General features: G+C 41.9%; 1 protein-coding gene across 7 annotated transcripts in view; it reads right to left on the bottom strand.

The window, feature by feature from the left end:
- Positions 1–2850: 2850 nt before the first annotated feature.
- Positions 2851–21833, bottom strand: part of CUNH11orf68 (chromosome unknown C11orf68 homolog) — a 34847-nt gene continuing 15864 nt past the window's right edge. For all 7 annotated transcript variants that reach the window (XM_089658057.1, XM_089658052.1, XM_089658051.1 and 4 more), the window contains one exon: positions 2851–3779. In XM_089658057.1, the coding sequence (XP_089514183.1) occupies positions 3044–3769 (726 nt within the window). In that variant the 5' untranslated portion in view covers positions 3770–3779 and the 3' untranslated portion in view covers positions 2851–3043. The remainder of the gene's footprint in view (positions 3780–21833) is intronic.

Below are 21833 nucleotides of genomic sequence, written 5' to 3'. Positions count from 1 at the left end.
TATCATACAGTCTGCTACTAGTATTACCACCACAATTTTTTTTTTTTCCTTCTGTAATGCAATGCAACAACAATGCAGTGGCAGACTGCAGGCTCAAAACCTGGTTACATTTTAAGCAATGCATGCAGAGACAGTCATGGCCAAAAATATTGGCACCCCTGCATTTCTGTCAGATAATGCACCACTTCGCCCAGAAAACTGATGCAATTACAAATGTTTAGGCATTCTCATGTTTATTTCTTTTGTTTGTATTGGTACGACACAAAAAAAGTGGAGAAACAAAAAGCCAAATCTGACACATTCCAAGCAAAAAGGCCAACAATGGACTGGGCAAAATTGTTGGCACCCTCATTTTAATATTTGGTAGCATACCCCTTAGAAAAAAATAACTGAAATCAAATCAATCGCTTCCTGTAACCATCAATGAGTTTCTTACACCTCTCTACTGGAATTCTGGACCATTCTTCTTTGTTCTTTCTTCTACTGCTCCAGGTCTGTCAGCTTGGAAGGGTTCCTTTTTCCCAACTGCTGTTTTAAGTCATCTCCACAGGTCTATGGATTGAGATCTGGACTCATTGCTGCCCAGTTCAGTACTCTCCAGAGCTTTGTCTGAAACCATTTCTGGGTGCTTTTTGACATGTGTTTTGGGTCATTGTCCTGCTGTAAGACATATGACCTGATGGAGACCCAACTTTCTGACACCGGGCCCTACATTGCACCCTAGAATTCTATGGTAGTTTTCAGATTTCATAATGCTATGCACACAGTCAAGTCATCCAGTGTCTGAAGCAGCAAAGCAACCCTGAAATACCAGTGAACTGCCACCATGTTTGACGGTAGGGACTGTATTCTTTTCTATACAGGCCTCATTTCTTTTTCAGAAAACAGTAGAATGATGGGTTTTACCAAAAAGCTGTCAATTTGTTTCGTCTGCCCACAGCACATTCTCCCAAAAGGATCTTGGTTTCCTCAGGTAAGTTTTGGCAAATTGCAGTCTGGCTTTTTTATGTTTCTGTGTCAGCAGTGGGGTCCTCCTGGGTCTGCTACATAAGCATTCCTTTTCATTAAGATGGAGACATATAGTGCGAGCTGACACAGTTGTACCCTGTGCTTGAAGGTCACCTTGAATTTTTCTGGAAGTTGAGGTTCTTTATCCACCATTTGAACAATTCTTCGTTGCAATCTTTGAACAATTTTTCTCTTTCATCCACGTCCAGGGAGATTAGCTACAGTTACATAGTTAGTTAGTCTGGCTGAAAAAAGACAGAAGTCCATCCAGTTCAACCATTGAAAAAACAACAACAAAAAAGTTATAATCCTATACCCACAGTTGATCCAGAGGAAGACAAAAAAACCCCCAGAAAAGCATGATCCAATTTGCTCCTGCAGGGAAAAGAGAATTCCTTCCTGATCCCCCGAGAGGCAATCAGATATTCCCTGGATCACCTTTACCTATAAATGTTAGTATCCATTTATATTCTGTGTATCTAGGAAAGAATCCAGGCATTTTTAAAGCAATACAGTGTCATGGGCTATTTGACAATGTTGCGCACAGTGGACACTGGGACATTAAAATCTGTTAATTGATACAGGTGAGTTTAATTAGAAGTTACAGGAGCATCACAAACTTGGAAGGCAATTATTTTTTACAATTTTGAGAAGGTGCCAGTAACTTTGTCCAGTCCATTTTTGGGGTTTTCAATGGAACGTGTTAGATTTGGCTTCTTGTTTCTCCACTTTTTTGTGTCATACCAATACAAAGAAAAGTAATAAACATGAGAATGTTTAAACATTTGTAATTGCAATAATTTCTGGGTTAAGTGGCGCATTATCTGACAGAAATGCGGGGTGGGGGCAATATTTTTGGCCATGACTGTATTCACTGTAGGTGGTGCTAAGAATACATACCATAGTAAAATGGATATCACCCATCACTTGATCACACCAAAAGAAATACTGTATGTCACCCCAGCTACCACTGCATGGCTTTCCTGTGCACTGTGCAAAAACAGTAATGAAAGTAACATTCCTGTAGTCCTCAGAAGTAACTTGTGATGTGTTGGAAGTTATCAGCAATGACGTTTACAGCGTAAAGAGATTGCAAAGGTACGTAACAAACATGTTATACCTACCTGCTCTGTGCAATGGTTTTGCACAAATCAGCCCTGATCCTACTCTTCTGGAGCCCCTGCTGGCACTCCTCCCCTCTCCCCTCCCTTCTGAGTGCTCCCATAGCAAGCAACTTGCTATGCGAGCTTGAATCCTTGCTATGTGAGCTTGACACAAAGCAGCTCAACCCCGCATCCACTCTCCCCTCACAGGCTGTGACCGACAGCAGGAGCTAATGGCTTCCACTGCTGCCTGTATCTAGCAAGGAGAGAAAGAGAAGCGAGAGATGCTGCTCTTGGGCACAGTGCTGGATCGAGAACAGACCCAGGTATCTGAGGTGGGGGGGGGGGTTTACTGGGGGGAGCTGAACACAGAAGGTTTTTTACCTTAATACAGAGAATGCAATAGGGTCATAAACCTTCTGCCTTTACAACCACTTTAATATGTTGGCAGTCCAAAGCAATTGCTTGACACTTGGAAGCACTCTCAACAGGTCTTTTTTTTTTAACATGGCAGATCTTTACTCACAGGAAAGCAGTAAAAGCGGCTTTCAGGAAGGGTGACAGGTCCAAAACGTGGAATTGTGTGATCTGGGGATTGACTACGTTTTGTTAGTCTTTCCAACATATATGGTAATTGGAGGTGTAGATGAGCTTAGTGAGTTTTAAGACATTTTTTTTAATAACATAGATTTTATATTTGTATAAACAACTAAACTATGCGTATATATAATGAGCTCAATTAAGTGCACATATTTATTTATTGTAAGCACATGTACATGTAGAGCAAATGACACAGTCAGAAACCATAAGAATTTCAAAGTAGTTTGGTCCTTAGAACACAAGAATGACCAAACAATCCACACAAATATTGAATAAATTGATTGTATGCTTGTTTTCAATGTGATTAGGTAAGAGTTTCACTCAAAGGCTCTTTATGTCACTTCTATGTTAGTAATTTTGTTAGTAACTCTGGATCTCCGAGGGATGCATTCCAGATCATATCGACTTTCATAGATGGTGGGACATATTTGCCACTGGTTGTTTCTATAGATGCCCAGGTAAGTGTACACATCTGGCTTGTAAGTTAGTAGGCATTTCACACCTGAGCTGCGGATAACAGCGTCTGTTTGCATGATGCTTTCCTCATCTGTAAAGTCACTTGTATACACACATATAACATGTTTGCTATCTGGCTGATAAGGACTTACTTTTGCTACGCTAAGGCGACCTTCTATCACTGCAGTGGCTATTCCACGCCATGCATGGTCAACTTTAAAGCCTGTGTCTAAATGCATCAGCCATTTTCCAGATATTACACCATAATTAAGCGCCAGTTCTCGCACAAGTTCATAGTTGATTTTGCGTCCTGTGCTCTGAAGCTTGTCCCAGGCATCCTGAAGTTCTTTTCCACCTTCAATCTGTGGACAATAACCAGGGCCATACACAGCCAACCACCCCACTGGTCCAGATCCTTCCTCAGGATTACCAAAACGAGAGACCCTGGAAGGACGATACGTTTCTAGCCACTCTTCAAACTCAGCACGTGGAGTCTTTCTTGCATCAAAAATTATCCAGGGGTCCATATCAGCAGCCATTGCTTCTGCAGCATGGTCTTCTGATCCTTTTGACCACCTCTCTCCTTCCTCGTAATCTGCCATTTTTGTACAGCTATCATGACAAAAACAGAAACACTGTTATTTTTACTAGATTTTTATTTCATAAACATACCTACCGAAATGGAAAACACATTATTGATCTGGATAATGTACAGTGAAGGAAATAAGTATATGATCCCCTGCTGATTTTGAATGTTTGCCCACTCACAAAGAAATGATCAGTCTAAAAATAGAATGGTAGGTGTATTGTAATACTGAGAGACAGGATAGCAACAAAAAATTTAAAAGAAATGCATGTCTAACAAATTATGCACTGATTTGCATGTTCATGAGGGAAATAAGTATTTGATCCCCTATCATTCAGCAGGATTTCAGGCTACCAGGTGTCTTTCATACAGGTAACAAGCTGAAATTAGACGTAATCTCTTAAAGGGAGTGCTGCTAATCTCATTTTGTTACCTGTATAAAAGACACCTGTCCACAGGAGCAATCAAACAATCAGAATCCAAACTCTCCACCATGGCAAAGACCAAAGAGCTGTCCAAGGATGTCAAGTACAAGATTGTAGACCTACACAAGGCTGGACTGGGCTACCAAACTATCGCCAAGCAGCTTGGTAAGAAGGTGACAACAGTTGGTGCAATCATTCGCAAATGGAAGAAACACAAAACAACTGTCAGTCTCCCTAGGTCTGGTGCACCATGCAAGATCTCGCCTCGTGGAGTGTCAATGATCATGAGAGCAGTGAGGAATCATCCCAGAACTACACGTGAGGATCTTGTCAATGATCTCCAGGCAGATGGGACCACAGTCACGAAGAAAACAAAAGGTAACACTACGCCGACAAGTATTGAAATCCTGCAGTGCCTGCAAGGTCACTCTGCTCAAGAAAGCACATGTCCAGGCCCATCTGAAGTTTGCCACTGAACATCTGAATGATGCAGAGGAGGACTGGTTGAAAGTGTTGTGGTCAGATGAGACCAAAATCGAGCTCTTTGGCATCAACTCAACTCGCCATGTTTGGAGGAGGAGGAATGCTGCCTATGACCCCAAGAACACCATCCCAACTGTCAAACATGGTAGTGAAAACATTCTACTTTGGGGGCGTTTTTCTGCTAAGGGGACAGGACAACTGCCCCGCATCAAAGGGACGATGGACGGGGCAATGTACCGTCAAATCTTGGGCGAGAACCTTCTTCCCTCAGCCAGGGCATTAAAACTGGGTCATGGATGGGTGTTCCAGCATGACCATGACCCAAAACACACGGCCAAGGCAACAAAGGAGTGGCTCAAGAAGAAGCACACTAAAGTCCTGGAGTGGCCTAGCCAGTCTCCAAACCTTAATCCTTAAACCTAAATCTGTGGAGGGAGCTGAAAGTTCGAGTTGCCAAACGTCAGCCACCAAACCTTAATGACTTGGAGGGGATCTTCTAAGAGGAGTGGGCCAAAATCCCTCCTGAATGTGTGCAAACCCGATGGCCAACTACAGGAAACGTCTGACCTTTGTGATTACCAACAAGGGATTTGCCACCAAGTACTAAGTCATGTTTTGTGAAGGGAATCAAATACTTATTTCCCTCATGAACAAGCAAATCAGTGCATAATTTGTTAGACATGAATTTCTTTTTAAGTTTTTCTTCCAATTCTGTCTCTCAGTGTTACAATACACCTACCATTCCATTTTTAGACTGATCATTTCTTTGTGTGTGGGCAAACATTCAAAATCAGCAGGGGATCAAATACTTACTTCCTTCACTGTATCTTTATCCAGGAGTTTATTTATGGAGTTGGCAAGACATGCATTAGTTTTGTTGTGTGATTTAAAAATAATGCACTTTGCCTTTGCTGGATTGACACAATGTTTCTCAACCTTTTTATTCTTGGTGAAAAGTTTGAGATTTGGGGGAACCCCTGAAACAAATTTCAGATCTACAGCTCATGGAACATTGGATCTGATCAGCGAGCCGTAGATCTAACATTTAACAAACAAATGCAGAGCAGTGAAGGGAAGCTTCTGTTATAATATGCCTTTTCCCCTTGATTCCCGCTAGCCCTCCTCTCATCCATCATAGGTGATATCCCATACAAAAGCCTGGTACAGACAGGAGTACCTGTGGGGAACAGTGGAGTAATTAACAGTATACTTCCCTACACCACTCTGCAAACACAAAACACAGGGTTTCTCAAATGGGGTTATACTGCAAATCTATAGTGTCGCAGAGGTATATCCACCCAATGTTGTTTTCAGTACGCACTGACAGTGCACATTGATACCTGATGCCTCCTCTGTAGTTGTGACTCCTGTGAACTCAAGAGGGTGGCACTGAGAGGAGTGAACAGAGCAAGAACATGTGGCTGGATCAGGAGGTGACATCCTGTGTATGGTAACAGTGAATGCAGACTGTGGAAGGAGGAAGCAGAGAGTGGGAGCATGCGGGTGAATGTAGCAGGAGGTGACATCTAGTATATGGCAGCACTGAATGGAGACTGCAGAGTGGGGGAGCAAAAGGCAGGGGAACGTTGCTGGATGAAAAATGTAGCATGCGCTGAGATCATAATAGCTTTATGTACACTTATGGCATAACACAAAGCTATTATGATCTCACCTCCTGCTACATTTAGTCTCATCCAGCTGTGTGCTCCCCATCTTTGCATTCTGCATCTTTGCTACCATACACTGGATGCCACCTCCTGGTTTAGCTCCCTCTCCCTGCTCAACCCCCAGTCTGTATTAACTGCGGTTTTATATATACAATGCTCACACTCTCTGCCCCCCTCTCTGGATTACACTGCTGCCATACACATACAGTACTTACTGTAGGCACTTTGCCCCTCTCTGACTTTGGTCACTGAACAATGTTTTGTAAATGTTTAAAGTAACCATAGATAATAATAAAAGATGTTTAATATTAAGAACTAAATTGGAAGCTTAATTCACTTATCACAAAGGTGTAAAACAAAAACTTAATTTACCTCCTCTGACTGCACCAAGTTATTATTAAGGTGTCCAAATTATTGGTTTATTAAATATTTGCCGTATTTTAATGGCTGGAGGCACTGCAAAATATTGTTTAAGGGATCAGGACACCACCCTAATTATTTAGAATAAATTATATCATAAAACACCACATTTTTTGCGCAAATAAAAAAAAATAGTAATATCATGAGATTTCATGTATGTGCGATTATACATGATTTGTATGAGATTGAAAGAATTTTTACAAAGCAGTTTTTTTAAAAAGAATTGCTGAACCAAAGGGTCAAGCATCCTCTTTCCTGCAATAAACACAGTGCAGTTCTTGTGCCACAGATTCTTTGTTATTTTGCAGTTACATATGGTTTTCATATCTTACTGCCATTGAAGAAGAGTTTCTAGGACAACACACCTCACAATCCTAGGTTTATTTTTTACAGGAGCTTATATAGTGCTGTCAATTTACGCAGCGCTTTTACATATACAGTTAGGTCCATATATATTTGGACACAGGCACAATTTTCAGGTATTTACCAAAACATATTCAAGCTACAGTTATATAATTGATATGGGCTGAAAGTGCACACTCTCAGGTTTAATTTGAGGGTATGTACATCCAAATTGGAGGAAGTGTTTAGGAATTACAGCTCTTAAGAGTAGCCATCTCCCCTTTTTCAAGGGACCAAAAGTAATTGGACAATTGAATCACAAGCTGTTTCATGGCCAGGTGTGGGCTACTCTATTATTTCTTCATCATTTAAGCAGGTAAAAGGTCTGGAGTCGATTCAAAGTGTGGTATTTGCATTTGGAATTTATTGCTGTGAACCTACATCATGCGTTCAAAGGAGCTGTCCATGCAAGTGAAACAGGCCATTGTAAGGCTTCAAAAACGAAACAAATCCATCAGAGAGATAGCTGCAATATTAGGAGTGGCCAAATCAACAGTTTGGTACATTCTAAGGAAAGAAGAATGTGATGGTGGGCTCAGCAACATAAAAAGGCATGGACATCCATGGAAGACAACAGCGGTGGATGATTGCAGGATCCTCTCTATGGTAAAGAAAAACCCATTCACAGCATCCAGACAAGTGAAGGATACTCTCAAGGAGGTGGGCGTATCATATAACGTCTACAAACTATAGTACATATACTGGAATTTTATTTATTTTATTTTATACTAGTAATGGCAGCCATCAGCGACTATATTGCAGCAGACATTTTTACACTGACACTTTGTGGGAACCAGTGAAACTAATACAGTGATCAGTGCTAAAAATATATACTAATCACTGTACTAATGACACTGGTTTTGGAAGGGGCTAACATCTAGGGCGATCCAAGGGTTAAGTGTGTATCTAGGAAGTGATGGATCATGTTCTTAGCTCTGCAGAGATACACGTTTCATGACTCCCCCGTCACAACAGAACTGTATCTATGTAAACACGCACCCCCCTGTGGCGGACATGCAAAATCACATATATATATATACACACACACACACACACACACACACATACACAAGTGATTTTTCACCAGAATGCTGCCTTGTAGCAGTAAAACTGCTATAGGGTGGATGTTAAGTGGTTAAATATATCCTTAAGCAAAAGCTTGAAAATGTACTTGCTGTACTTGAGGTCATATCTTGAGTGCATGTGTGACCTGGTGTTGTAGTTTAAGAATCCACTGCTCTTTTGTGTTACCTAAAGTTGTCTTAAGTGAGGCAAGATGGAGCAATACAAAATGGTGCATTGATGCATGAGCCCTACCAGACATTCACTTCATGTATCACAGATCAAAGTGTATGCTAAACAATCAATTTGGTTGTTAGATATAGTACCCAGCTGAAAAGAAAGAAAAGAAAGAATTGCCAGATAGAGCACTGAGGGCAGTGTACAGTGTGTTGTTTGAGCCCATTAGGGCTCGTTCACACTTGACTGTTTTACCAACACTTGCCAGACGCCCCTATAGCATTTGGCAAGCCTTGGTCTGGCGTTTGCCAAGCGGTTTTTAACGCTCGGCAAACGCCGCATGCACGGTTTAGCGGTGGTTGCTAGGCGTTTGCCGAGCGTTAAGAACACCCCACAAACGCCTATAATGAAGTTATATGAAGTTTGAATGTTGTTACCGCTCCGCAAATGCACCGCAAACTCCGGCCGGGCGTTTGCGGAGCGGCACCATAGACTAGAGTAAGAGGCTTCAACACCTCCTGACTCGACCAGAGGCGTTCGTTTTGCCGCACCACGCCATGACGTTATCGCTCCCATTAGAACAGCACCATGTGCTACAATGGGCAGAATTGTCCGAGGCGTTTGGGAAGCGGTAAAAACGCTTCCCAAATGCCTTTCTGCCGCTAGCAAACAAGGCTAGTGTGAATGTAGCCTTACATTTAAAGTAGATTTTTTTTTTGGGTAGATAGCCATGGATAAAAGGAAAGAAAAATCGCTTGAATTTCCCATCAGGAATCCCTCCCGCTGCACTATTGTGTTCTGCCGATGCGGAGCCTTACCTGCTGGCAAACTACGATAATCACTGCTGGCGGCTATATGAAATATATATGATTGCATAAAAAATCCAACAGGCTGGTCCATTGATCAACATCAGTACAACCAGCCTGCCTATGGATGGATTGAATCTTGGCCGGTTCCTGCTGAACCGGCCAAGATTTGATTAATCTGTGGCCAGCTTAAAGGTTCCTTCAGAAAGCAGCAGAGCCCCATACAGCATGAAGTGATGTTTGTTTATCTTTCTATTCTACAGTATGGTGTAGCTGTGTGCAGGCAGCCTGTACAGGTGGACATTTTTGCAGTGTATCACAACACAAAAGCAACTGGACTATTACAAAAATTTCTACATGAATTCTGGCCACCTGAGCTTCCGTTCTGTGACAGCTCTTGTGATGGTGCGAAGTGCATTAGCTGTTTGGTTCTGCATTTGATCCAAATTATGTTTTTGTTTTTTTTTTAATGAAGAGAGTCTCATTAGATTTTTATGTTACAAAAGACACCATAAAAAATTGTTCAAATATACACAAATTCACTGAAAATGTTTCACCCTTTTTTGATTGGAGCCTAAAATATAAATAAAAAAATAAGCAGTTGTATTTGTCATAGGTCTTTTAGTATCAATAATGATGTGTTTTGCATGTTAACACTATTTTTGTCCATGTATTGAAAACTGATACATTTAATGCAGTATTAAACCCAGAACCAAAAATGTAATATATTGCAGCTTACCGATCATTAGATGTTGGGGCTGCATTAGTGTTTTTTGAGGCTCTCTGTTTTCACCTGGTGATCTGGCCAGTGACACCCCTCCTGTATTAGAGTGAACAAATCAATAATAGTAGGCGCTAGTCCTTCTCATATAAACCCCCCCCCCCACGCCCTCCGAACACAAATAGTGCAAAATGCAAAAAGCACATGATCAAAAATGTGTTTTTTGCATTGTGCACTATTTGTATCAGGGGGAGTTTTCATATGTGAAGGACTAGCGCCTACTTCTGTTGATTTGTTCACATATATAGTGTTATTTTGCACTTAAAGGGACAGCTGCCTTGGATATTGGTCTGTTGGTTTTGGACATATAAGTTTATGGAATGGCACGTTCATATCACTAATCCTGTATTAGAGTGCCTACACTCTGGATGGAGGAGCAACAAAGACATCTTTGGACAGCAGCATTGTCAGTCTTGGGGGGAGGGGACAGTTAGGTGTACTAGTAGATTTAAATACACTAATAAATTGAAGCTGAACTCCTGCTAACACTTTGTAAACAGATACAGCAACAGCTTTACATAAATGTAAATGTTTTAAATAAATAAAAGCAGATCGTTGTAAGCACCCGTCAGTTGTAAATGGCTTATCTCAACCCTCTAACTGTTACAGCTGCAGGACAGCTAACAAGGAAAAAAAAGCTAATCAACAGACTTACTGGCTAGATCACCAGGTGAAAATAAAAGAAAGAAACCCTGGAAAAAAAAACGAATGAAGCCATAACATCTAAGAATTGGTAAGCTGCAATATAATAAAAGGTTTTCTTTTGCGTTTATTACCGCTTTAACCGCTTCCGGACTGCCCTATAGCAGATATACTGCTAAAGGGCGACACGGGTGTGCAAAATCACGTATATATACACGTGGTTTTGCATTTCCGGGTAGGGGAGCGCACATAGCCATTCGCGGCCGTGGCTGTCAATCACCGGGTCCCGGCCGGTGATCTCTGACGGGACAGAGAACTGTTTGTAAACAAAACCGTTCTCTTCCCTGTCAGCTTGTGCACACTGCTTTGTATGGCTGTGCACAGCACAGCCATGCAAAGAAGTGTGCTTGCAGTGAAGCACAAGGACACAGCACTATGTAAAACAGCACACAGTTAACCCTTTGATCGCCCGTCATGTTGTTAACCCCTTCCTGCCCATTGCCATTAGTACAGTGTCGGTGCTTTTTTTTTTTTAGAACTGATCACTGTATTGGTATCACTGGGGATGTCAGTGACACCAAGTCAGTTCCGCCCAGTGTCAGAATGCCTGCTGCAGTCCTGCTATAAATCGCTGATTGCCACCATTACTAACAAAAATAACAAAAAAAATCCCAGTATATATACCGCCATTTGTAAATGCTATAACTTTAACATAAACCAATTAATTTACACATATTGGGAATTTTTTTTAGCAAACGTAGCAGAATACATTTTGACCTAAATTTATGACGAAATTTGAGTTTTAAAATTTTTTTTACTGGACATGTTTAACCACTTCAATACCGGGCACTTTTACCCACTTCCAGCACAGGCCAATTTTTAATTTTCAGCGCTAAAATGTTATCATTTTGTTCACACAAGTAGAGCTTTCTTTTGGTGGTATTTAATCACCACTGGGGTTTTTATTTTTTGCTAAATAAACAAAGAAAGACCGTTTTGTTTGTAAATAAATAATTATTCTTCATAAATTTATGCCAATAATTTATTTGCTATAAGCAAGCATTTAACTGAATGCAATCAATTCATTTAGGCTTTTTTGTTGTGATTTTTTGTTAAAGGCTAATCACATGGCACAGATGGACTGTGATTGGCCCAGCCTGTGCATGTGACCGCTATGACCATTCACAGCTAGACACACTTATATACAATGAATGGCATGAAAGGAAGCCATTCATTGTTTACAAGTGTCATGTGACCTGCTGTGATTGCTCACAGCAAGTCACATGGTACTGGGAATGGGGCCGGTACACAGATTTGTCATCGGCCGTGTCCAAAGTACACAGCCGGTGACAGATCTCGCCACAGCGCGGCCCTGCAGGCACACGCAAGGCGCGATCCGGGAAGGATGTTATATGACGCCCACTCGGATCCACGAGAATCCTGCCTGGCTGTCATTTTACTATTGGCCGGGCAGGAAGTGGTTAATAGCAAAAAGTAAAAAATATTGTGTTTTTTCTCAAAATTGTCGGTCTTTTTTTTTTTTTTTGCATAAGAAAATAAAAACCATAACAAGCGAACAAATACCAATAAAAGAAAGCTCAATTCGTGGGGAAAAAAAGGAAGTAAATTTCATTTGGGTGCAATTGTGCAATTCATGACCGTGCAATTGTCAGTTAAAGTAACGCAGCGCTGTAACGCAAAAAAATGGCCTAGTCAGTAAGGGGGGCAAATCCTCAGGAGGGCAAGTGGTTAAGTGTATTACATTTTTAGCACAATAATATTATTGGCATTAGTGTTAACTGGATAATCACTTGAATTATGATGAATGATAAAATTATGATACAGTTATACCTGGATGCATTTTTGGTGCTCTTTGGGATTTTGGATATGGATTGTGGTTAAGATTTACAATCAACAGGGTAAAATGCCCATAAAATCCACTAATGTAAATTTATAATAATCACATTATTTGACACAGTACAAGAGCCTTGAAAGTTCCTATCTATAACATAATTACTTCAAAGCGAAGACAGCACATGGGGAGCATTCTTCAGCTAGAGCATTAGAATCCATTTATTGACGACATTTAAATGAGCACAGTTGCAGATCCTGTTGAATCGACAGATGTGTTAAAGCAGACGGCAAGTCAAAACCTAATTAAGTTTAAATCTACTCCCACCCCCATTCTAAGCCTATTCTGTGTACCTGAATTTCTATTCTGAAGTTGCTCTGGTTCGAATACATTATCCCTCCAGCTTCACTGAAGACGAGAGATTGCTAACAATGGCTGCAGAGCCTGGGCAGTGATGTCACTCATATGCTTACTATGGGGCATCCATTGTCGGCTATCATTTCTCTACACTGAAGCCAGCGCTGAAAGCCAGTCATGTAACCAGACCAGAGAAACTTCAGAATAAGTAATCATAGGCATCTTTCCTTTTACAGGGTAGATAGGTTAGGTTTAGAATGGTGGTGGGAGCAGATTTAAGCGTAGTTAGGTTTTGACTTGCCTTCGGCTTTAGGCCTTGCACCTTGATCTGTAGGAATAGATTCCATGCAGGATGTTCTTCAGTTTATTGTACATGCCACAGGGTTGTTCTCTTTAATTTTGTTTTACTACTTAGTGAGTCAGTGACTTTGCTTATATCCTATACATTTAAATGAGAAGATATGCAATATACTAAATAAGCTGTGTTGGGCAACACAGAACAAACTGAAGTGAGAACACCCATAATCTGCCTGCCAGTACAGGTCTACACTGCAGCTCAAATCTCAATTAATTGCGCTTTCTATCTGGGAAGTAACACCTTCAAACCTGACATGTTACTACATCAACCCCAACAGAAAATCTCAGCGTGGCTTTGTGATTTGTGTCATTTAAAGATGTGACACATTGATTAAAACAGTCATGGTTCTGCTTATGCAAGAAACAGAATATACAGTCTTTTGTAAACATTAAAGACAAAACATTCAGATTCTTACTCAATGGCGACAGGTTATCTTTAAAGTAACCCTGTTACTACTAAACAAAACCTACTCTGCATAAACGGGGTATGGATACTTTCCTATTGCCAACCATGTGTTGTAACTATGCCCTCTTCTAATGCCGTGAACTGTGGTTCCTCCTGCCTGCTGGTACATCCTGCAGTGGCATACGTATAGCGGAAGGAAACAACAGAGCGTACAAAGAAGAGCAGGTATTTAACACACTTGGGGGTGGGGTTTCAACAAAAGTGCCACCAGATATGAGTATACATGTTTTTTTTTACAATGTGTGCTTTACTTTGACCAGTTCAAATTTATCAAAATGGTTGCTGGTATACACTTATCGGCCACTTTATTAGGTACACCTGTTCTTTTACAAAGAATTTTATTACAGAATAGATAGGAGCAAAGGATCAGTCAAAAACAATTGCATTGACCAACAGGAATAAGACATACAAGGGATTCGATGAATATTCCAGAATATGTACTGGTGGAAAGACATAGAATTAAACTGTATACTTAAGTGCCATGTATTAAAAAAAATAAAAAAAGAGAAAACAATGAGTAAACAATTAAAGACCAATGACAATATAAACTCTAAGGAAAAATTGTCACTATATCAGCATACAGAAAGCGGAGAAGATATAAAATGGAGCCTCTCCAAATGTAGATAAGTATTCCACATGTAGGGCTCTCGAAGGAGTCCAGCATGAGGATTTAGTATTGCGGATGCGGCACTCAAAGCACTAATCGCAATCAGTACAGATAGTATAAAACAGATTAGACAATAGGTACACCTGTTCAATTGCTTGCTAACACAAATTGCTAATCAGTCAATCACATGGCAGAAACTCAATGCATTTAGGCATGTAGATGTGGTGAAGATGACTTGCTGAAGTTCAAACCGAGCATCAGAATAGGGAAGAAAGGGGATTTAAGTGACTTTGAATGTGGCATGATTTTTGGTGCCAGACAGGCTGGTCTGAGTATTTAAAAAACTGCTGATCTACTGGGATTTTCATACACAACCATCTCTGGGGTTTACAGAGAATGGTCCGAAAAAGAGAGAATATTCCGTGAGCGGCAGTTGTGTGGACGAAAATGCCTTGTTGAGGTCAGAGGAGAATGGACAAACTGTTTGCTGCGACATTCAGATGGTAGGGTCAGAATTTGGTGTAAACAACATGAAAGCATAGATCCATCCTGCCTTGTATGAACGGTTCAGGCTGGTGATGGTAGTGTAATGGTGTGGGGGATATTTTCTTGGCACTAGCAAGGTGTACCTAATAAAGTGGCCGGTGAGTGTATGATGTTATTTTACTTTACATTACTGTTTAGTTTTATTTTCCTTCCCAGCTTTTTTAGCTCTCCAAGTGCTATCCATACTGTAATAAGAACAGAGCAAGAAAAGCTGAATTTATACTAGTATCATTTTCTTGCTAAGATACAATGTAAAAAGTTTAAGCAAAATAAAATAAATAAATCTCTGCAATATAAGCACATTTCTCCATGTTTTGTCTTTTTAAAGCACTGCTAGTACAGGAAAATACCTGTTGACCCTTTCAGAAATTTGATGTGTTCCTAAATTCCACACTGAGCTGGCAACTATGATCTTGCTGCAATTCCCAACCCCTGGGAAGCGCTATACATCCTCCCACCCAATTGTAAATGCAATGGTGGAATGGGTATAGAAAGAGGCTACAGAAGTCCACTTTCCAACATATATCCCCTCTTCTGCATTTGTAGTCTTAGCAGTGAAACTTAACCTCCTCCCCCTGCATTGGTAGTCATGGGAGAGATTCAATTTCAGTGCTGGGGGCCATCATTGCATTCACTGACACCAAATTCAGGCTTATTATTGTGTCCACTGACACCAGTGCTGGGGGTATTATTGCGTTCACGGACACCATTACTGGGGATTATTATTGCATTTTCTGACACCAATGCTGCGAGCTATTATTGTGTGCACTGTCTCCAATTCTGGGAATTATTGCATTCACCGACACCGTTGCTGGGGGTTATTATTGCGTTCACTAATACCAATGCTATTGGTTGTTATTGCATCCACTTACACCAATGGTGGGAGGTCATTTTTACATCCACTGACTCCATTGTTAGGGTTATTATTGCGTTTAAAAATACCAATGCTGGGGGCAATTATTTCATTCACTAACACCAATGCTGGGGGTTGTTATTGTGTTCACGGACATCAATGCTGGGAGTCATTACTGCATCCACTGACACCAATACTGGAGGGGGTATTATTGCGTTCACAGACACTAATGCTAGCGGTTATTATTGCATCCACTGACTCCAATGTGGTGGGTTATTATTGCATTCACTGACACCAGTGCTGGGGATCATTCCTGTATCCACTGATACCAATGCTGGGAGTCATTACTGCATCCACTGACGCCAATGCTGGAGGAGGTATTATTGCGTTCACATACACCAATGATAGCGGTTATTATTGCATCCACTGACTCCAATGTGGTGGGTTATTATTGCATTCACTGACACCAGTGCTGGGGATCATTCCTGTATCCACTGATACCAATGCTAGCGGTTATTACTGCATCCACAGACACTAATTTCAGGGTTAATATTGCATCCAATGACACCAGTGTTGAGGGTCATTAATGCATCCACATGCGCAGGGTTCTGAACAAGGACAACTATTGCTCCTGTGTGATGCTATGGGAACGCATTCAACAGCTACAGCATCCTAGGAACAAGACAGGATGGAGCTATGCTGAATATTGAGAGTTTTTTGAGTAGGCTACAGTGGGAATGCAAATGGCCTACAGGTACGGCAGATACATTGATGAATATTTGTAAAAGTTCCTTATTTTATTCTTACCCACATTTGCAAATACGTGTGTAAGCCGCAGTCCCACGTCAATGGTCCTCTGTATAGTGTGGACCAAACTCTAAAATTTTGAGCCTCCAAAGTGGGAGCACATATCAATGGATAGGTTCAGGGCAGGTGTTTTTTGTACAATTGGCTGAATTGGTTGCAGGGACCTAACTGGAAATTTTAGAGTTAGGCTCGCAATATACAGAAGACCCTTGATGCGGGACTGCAGCTTACGCATATATATGCAAATGTGTTCAAACAAATGGCTCTCTTTATAATGCATGTTTGTGATGTGCATCTTGCTGCCAAGGCTGGTTATAGATTTGGATGGTTGCTATTTTTTGGACAGTTGACTGAATTGGATGCAGGGACACACTAGATGCCTTTGCTGTCATTTTGCTATAGCTGGGTGTCACGCGCATCCCTATACCTTTAAAGAGGGGTGGGCTCCCTCCAGGCACACCTTCCCTTAAAAGGAGAAGTACAGCCAAAGTTCATTTGGCTGTACTTCTCCTGTGGATCATAGGAGTGCAGTTCGTTCTGCACTCCTGTGGCTTGTTTTCAGCTGACAGCAGGCTGAAGCCCACTGTTGGCTTACGTCGCTCAGATGGTTCCGGCTGGGGAAAGATCCCGACTTCAAAGTCGGGATCCATCCCAGCATCTGGAGTGGCACCTGGCTCAGCCTCCCAGCGATCCGCTGAGAGCCTGAGCCAGCTACTCCCTCCACAGCCCATCGCTCCAGTGAGCGATGGAGGGGGGCAGAGCAGACAGCGGTGACTGGCAGTCACCACTCTCTGTTCAGAGTAGCTGTAAGAACTCAGAGATCAGTGGTCATGTGACTGCAGAGTTCTCACCCTTAGAGCAAGCAGGGGACAAATGCAGCATTGGACCGATGTTGCATCCACCTAGGTAAGTATGATAAAAAAAAAAAAAGTAACCTATCCACAGATATATGTGCTCAGACTGTGGAAGCTCTGGAAATTTTAGCGTTAGGTCCGCAGTATACAGAGGACTCTTGACGCGGGACTGCGGCTTGTGCGTGTATTTGAAAATGTGTGCACGGTTAGACAGAACCAAATAGGTTGTTTTGCAGGCTGGCTGCTAAAGTGTGCTGAGAAATCCTTTGTTCGTTTGTGATGTTTGAAGTACTACCTGGATGGCAGGTATGGCTACCTTCATATAGAAGGAGAAGTGAGTGTAGCCACCCAGGGACAAGAAGTTTGTTAATTACAGGATTACCAGGTTAAAAAAGGGGGAGGAAAGCCTTACAAAAAACAATTACAGCCATCATATTTAAAGGCTGGTATGCTGCATTATATTCTGAAGTTTATGGAATAACAAACAAGAAATGGGTCAATCAGTAGCCAAGAGGTAAGTCCTGACAGCTTTCACCACAATAGGGTGACCAGATCTGAACACAGGGAAGGTAAGATGCCAAGAAGTCTCACAAAGAAGAGCAGCAATAATTGACTCAACAGATTTCATCAGAAACTTTAAAGTCAGACAAGTCATTCAGTTTGGGGAACATGATGATAACCCTCTGAATCAACAATCCCTGAATGACTGAAAGGAGGTCCAATCTGCTGAAATACAGGAAGGCACAACGCAAAGAAAACGTAGTAGAGAACACAGATATACTCTATTTGTAACCTGATGATGCTACTCCCAGCATCCATGCATCAGCTTTGCAAACTTCCCTAATTTCCCCAACTGTCATGGCCTGGTTCACCTGCTGGTGGCACTGTGCTTCCTGGGCAAAGAACTGCAGTTTTACAACCCGGTCACATGGGGTGCGACTTGACATGCGATTTGCATGCCATGCGCCTTGCAAATTGTATGTCAAGTCGCATCCTATTGTCAACTATTAGAGCGGTCATATCGGTGCAGTTCTGACTTGGTCGGAGCCACACCAATTTTTAAAGTAGTGCATGCATTACTTTTGTTGCGATTTGCATAGACATCTATGTCAGATGTCTTGCAAATCCAACTGAAATCGGCAGGTCACCCGATTTTGAAATCGTGCGACTTCACTGTAAGTCGCACAATTTCAAAATAGGCTTTGATGTGACCGAGGGCTAAGTGTACACCAGCAGTTGTCTCCCAGCAGTCAACAGGTTCCAGCAATCAGCTCCACCTGGCCACACCGGCTGGGAGAAGTTCCACTGCTGCTATTGCTTCTTGCATCAGTGTTTTGGCTGCTCCTGCCCTGTACCCAGTTTGTCATGCTGCTGCCAGACTCTGTTGCCATTAGCTCTTGATCCTGCTGTTGCTCTGTACCCAGTATGCCAGTTTTCTTTTGCTTCCTTCTTATCTGCTCCTCTCATTTTTCCCTTCCTTGCATGTTTCATTTGTGTGTATATATACATACACACACAAAAGTATTTGGACACCCCTCCAAATCATTGGATTCAGGTGTTCCAATCACCTCCATGGCCACAGGTGGATAAAATCAAGCACCCAGGCATGCAGACTGCCTCTACCAACATTTGTGAAAGAATGGGTTGCTCTCAGGAGCTCAGTGAATTCAAGCGTGGTACCATGATAGGTTGCCACCTGTGCAATAAGTGAAATTTCCTTGCTACTAAATATTCCACGGTCAACTGTTAGTGGTATAACAAAGTGGAAGCAACTGGGATCAACAGTAACTCAACCATGAAGTGGTAGGCCACATAAAATGACAGAGCGGGGTCAGCGCATAATGTGCAGAAGTCGTCAACTGTCTGCAGAGTCAATAGCCAAAGACCTCCAAACTGCATGTGACCTTCAGATTAGCACAACAGTGCGTAGAGAGCTTCTTGGAATGGGTTTTCATGGCTGAGGAGCTGTATCCAAGCCTTACATCACCAAGGGCAATGTAAAGCGTCAGATACGGTGGTGTATAGCACACCGCCACTGGACTCTAGAGCAGTGGAGACGTGTTCTCTGGAGTGACGCTTCTGTCTGGCAATCCGATGGACATGTCTGGGTTTGGCAGATGCCAGAATGGTACTTGCATGACTGCATTTTGCCAAGTGTAAAGTTTGGTGAAGGGGGGATTATGGTGTGGGGTTGTTTCTCAGAGGTTGGGCTTGGTCCCTTAGTTCCAGTAAAGGGAACTTTTAGGGCGTCAGCATACCAAGACATTTTGGACAATTTTATGCTCCCAACTTTGTGAGCACAGTTTCGTGATGGCTGCTTCCTGTTCCAACATGACTGCTCACCAGTGCATAAAGCAAGGTCCAAAAAGAGTCCTGACCTTAACCTGAGAGAACACCTTTGGGATGAACTAGAGAGGAGACTGCGAGCCAGGCCTTCCCATCTGACATCAGTGCCTGACCTCACAAATGCGCTTCTGGAAGAATGGTCAAACATTCCCATAAACACACTCCTAAACCTTGTGGACAGCCTTCCCAGGAGAGTTGAAGCTGTTGGGTGCAACCCTACAGACTAAGACTGGGATGCCATTAAAGTTCATGTGCATGCAAAGGCAGGCATCCCAATACTTTTGGCAATATAATGTATTTAGTTAATTGTTTAGGTTTCTGGATTTTGGCATTTAGTTCATGCATTTCATGTTTATTGCACTGCTGGTGTAGTCATTTTACATTCACTATAAATAAATCTCACTTTAAAAGATATATAAGTTTTATCTGGTTCCAGTTTTTCTGGAGAATATCAGATGATACACAGGAGCAAGATAATGTGAGCACCGACACTGCAGATGGGTCGTTTCCTCTACCACTAGCCTGTCTCTGCTGCAATGAGCAAGCAGTAAAGGTGGACAAACACTGCCTGTTGCACTGTTAGCACCAGCACTGTCCTGTGGACAGTGAGGAGAAAGGCTGTATTAATCACAAACCAGCAATAAACCTAACGTGAGCTCCATGGCACAAGTGAGGAAAATTACTCCTCAATGCTCTCTAAGCACAAACTGCATGAAGAAAAGGAGTTAAGCGCATGTGCGTGCTAATTCCTTCAAAGTAGTCCTGGCTGAAGAAACAGGATTGTCCCTCTCGCATAGTACCCAGCTACAGCCATTTCTGTTAGAATTAGTACATACACTGAAAAAAAGAACTTGGATACATTAAAAAGAATAATCCGATAGCAAGAGACCTGCTACAGCCCCTAACAAATGAATCTTCCGAGACAGGTACAGACAAACTGCCACAGTTTTGGTCCCAGTAACTGGCACAACCTAAACAGCAGAGTCCTGTGCTAACGGGAACACAGAAGGGTTTTTCATTACGGACTTCAGGACCATCATAAGAGAACACCTGTATACTCAAAGGACAAGTTCACTTTTAGGAACATGTTACATGTTCCATCCGTTTTAGGGTGGAACATGCAGAATGTTCCCGCTCCTACAGCCTCTCCCTGATCCCAAACCCCCTCTCCCCCCATTGTTTCAGTGGGCCGTGGATCTTCTCGCCACACCCGCTGTCACAATTTTAAAAGAACACGGCCCTGTGGGGCTCCACCTACACAGCTGCATCAATAATTCACAGAGATCTGTGAATTAATGAACTACAAGTACCAACAGTCTTTGCAGCTGATGGCTTGTAGCTTTTAATGAACTACCATGTTGCTAGGAAGCACTCTAGGTAGTTTGAGTCTTCCCGTCATTGTGAAATTGCCTGTCTGTACAAGGTACGAGCAGACAGATATACTGACAGTCTGCAGGAACCTGAGATTGCACCAACAAACAGAAGTTCGCGGGGTGCAGTGCTTTACCGACTCCTAATAAATAAATGTACTATTTTTTTTAACCTGCAAAAATGTGCATTTATTTTTATTTTTTTAAAGGTGAGTTTGTCCTTTAATTAACTGAGAAAACCCGTGCTTGTTAGATTTCCAATATCTGGCCTGAATCCACCAGTAGCTTTTGGTGGTAGAAATAAATCTTTCAATTCAAGCAAAAAATATAGTAGAAAGAAAAGAGATATCCATTCTTGCAAGGACACTAAGTGAAACTGAGCAGGTGTGAGGTGCAAGAATTTAAACTGGCTATACACTGAACAAATTTTGGCTGGTTCAGCAGGGACTGGCAGAATTTACATCAGTTTGTGGTTGTTCCTGCACAACAGAAATTGAAGGTTTGACCGACTACTATTGAAAGGACTGTTTGGAAAATGCTCCTCGAACAGCAGGTGCAGCCAACCAGCTGCAGATCAGTGTATTCCAATAGATGCATAAGTGGCTGTCAGAATATAATGTCCCATAGAGGTTATGTCCATCTTGGATCATGCCCCTGTCACGACGAGACTATGGTTGGGAGGTGAGGGAAATAAGAGGGCTATGTGGACACTTATACAAGACCACGATATAGAGAAGAGGTTAAGGGAAGAGCTAGAGCAATTTTTTGCTCTGAATGAAACCAAGCAATTAACAGTGGCT

Source organism: Staurois parvus, unplaced genomic scaffold (assembly GCF_062004578.1).
Source record: "Staurois parvus isolate SC_StPar_1 unplaced genomic scaffold, SC_StPar_1.0 ptg001051l, whole genome shotgun sequence".
In the NCBI taxonomy this organism is placed as follows: domain Eukaryota; kingdom Metazoa; phylum Chordata; class Amphibia; order Anura; family Ranidae; genus Staurois; species Staurois parvus.
This window is presented reverse-complemented; position numbering and strand designations above follow the sequence as displayed.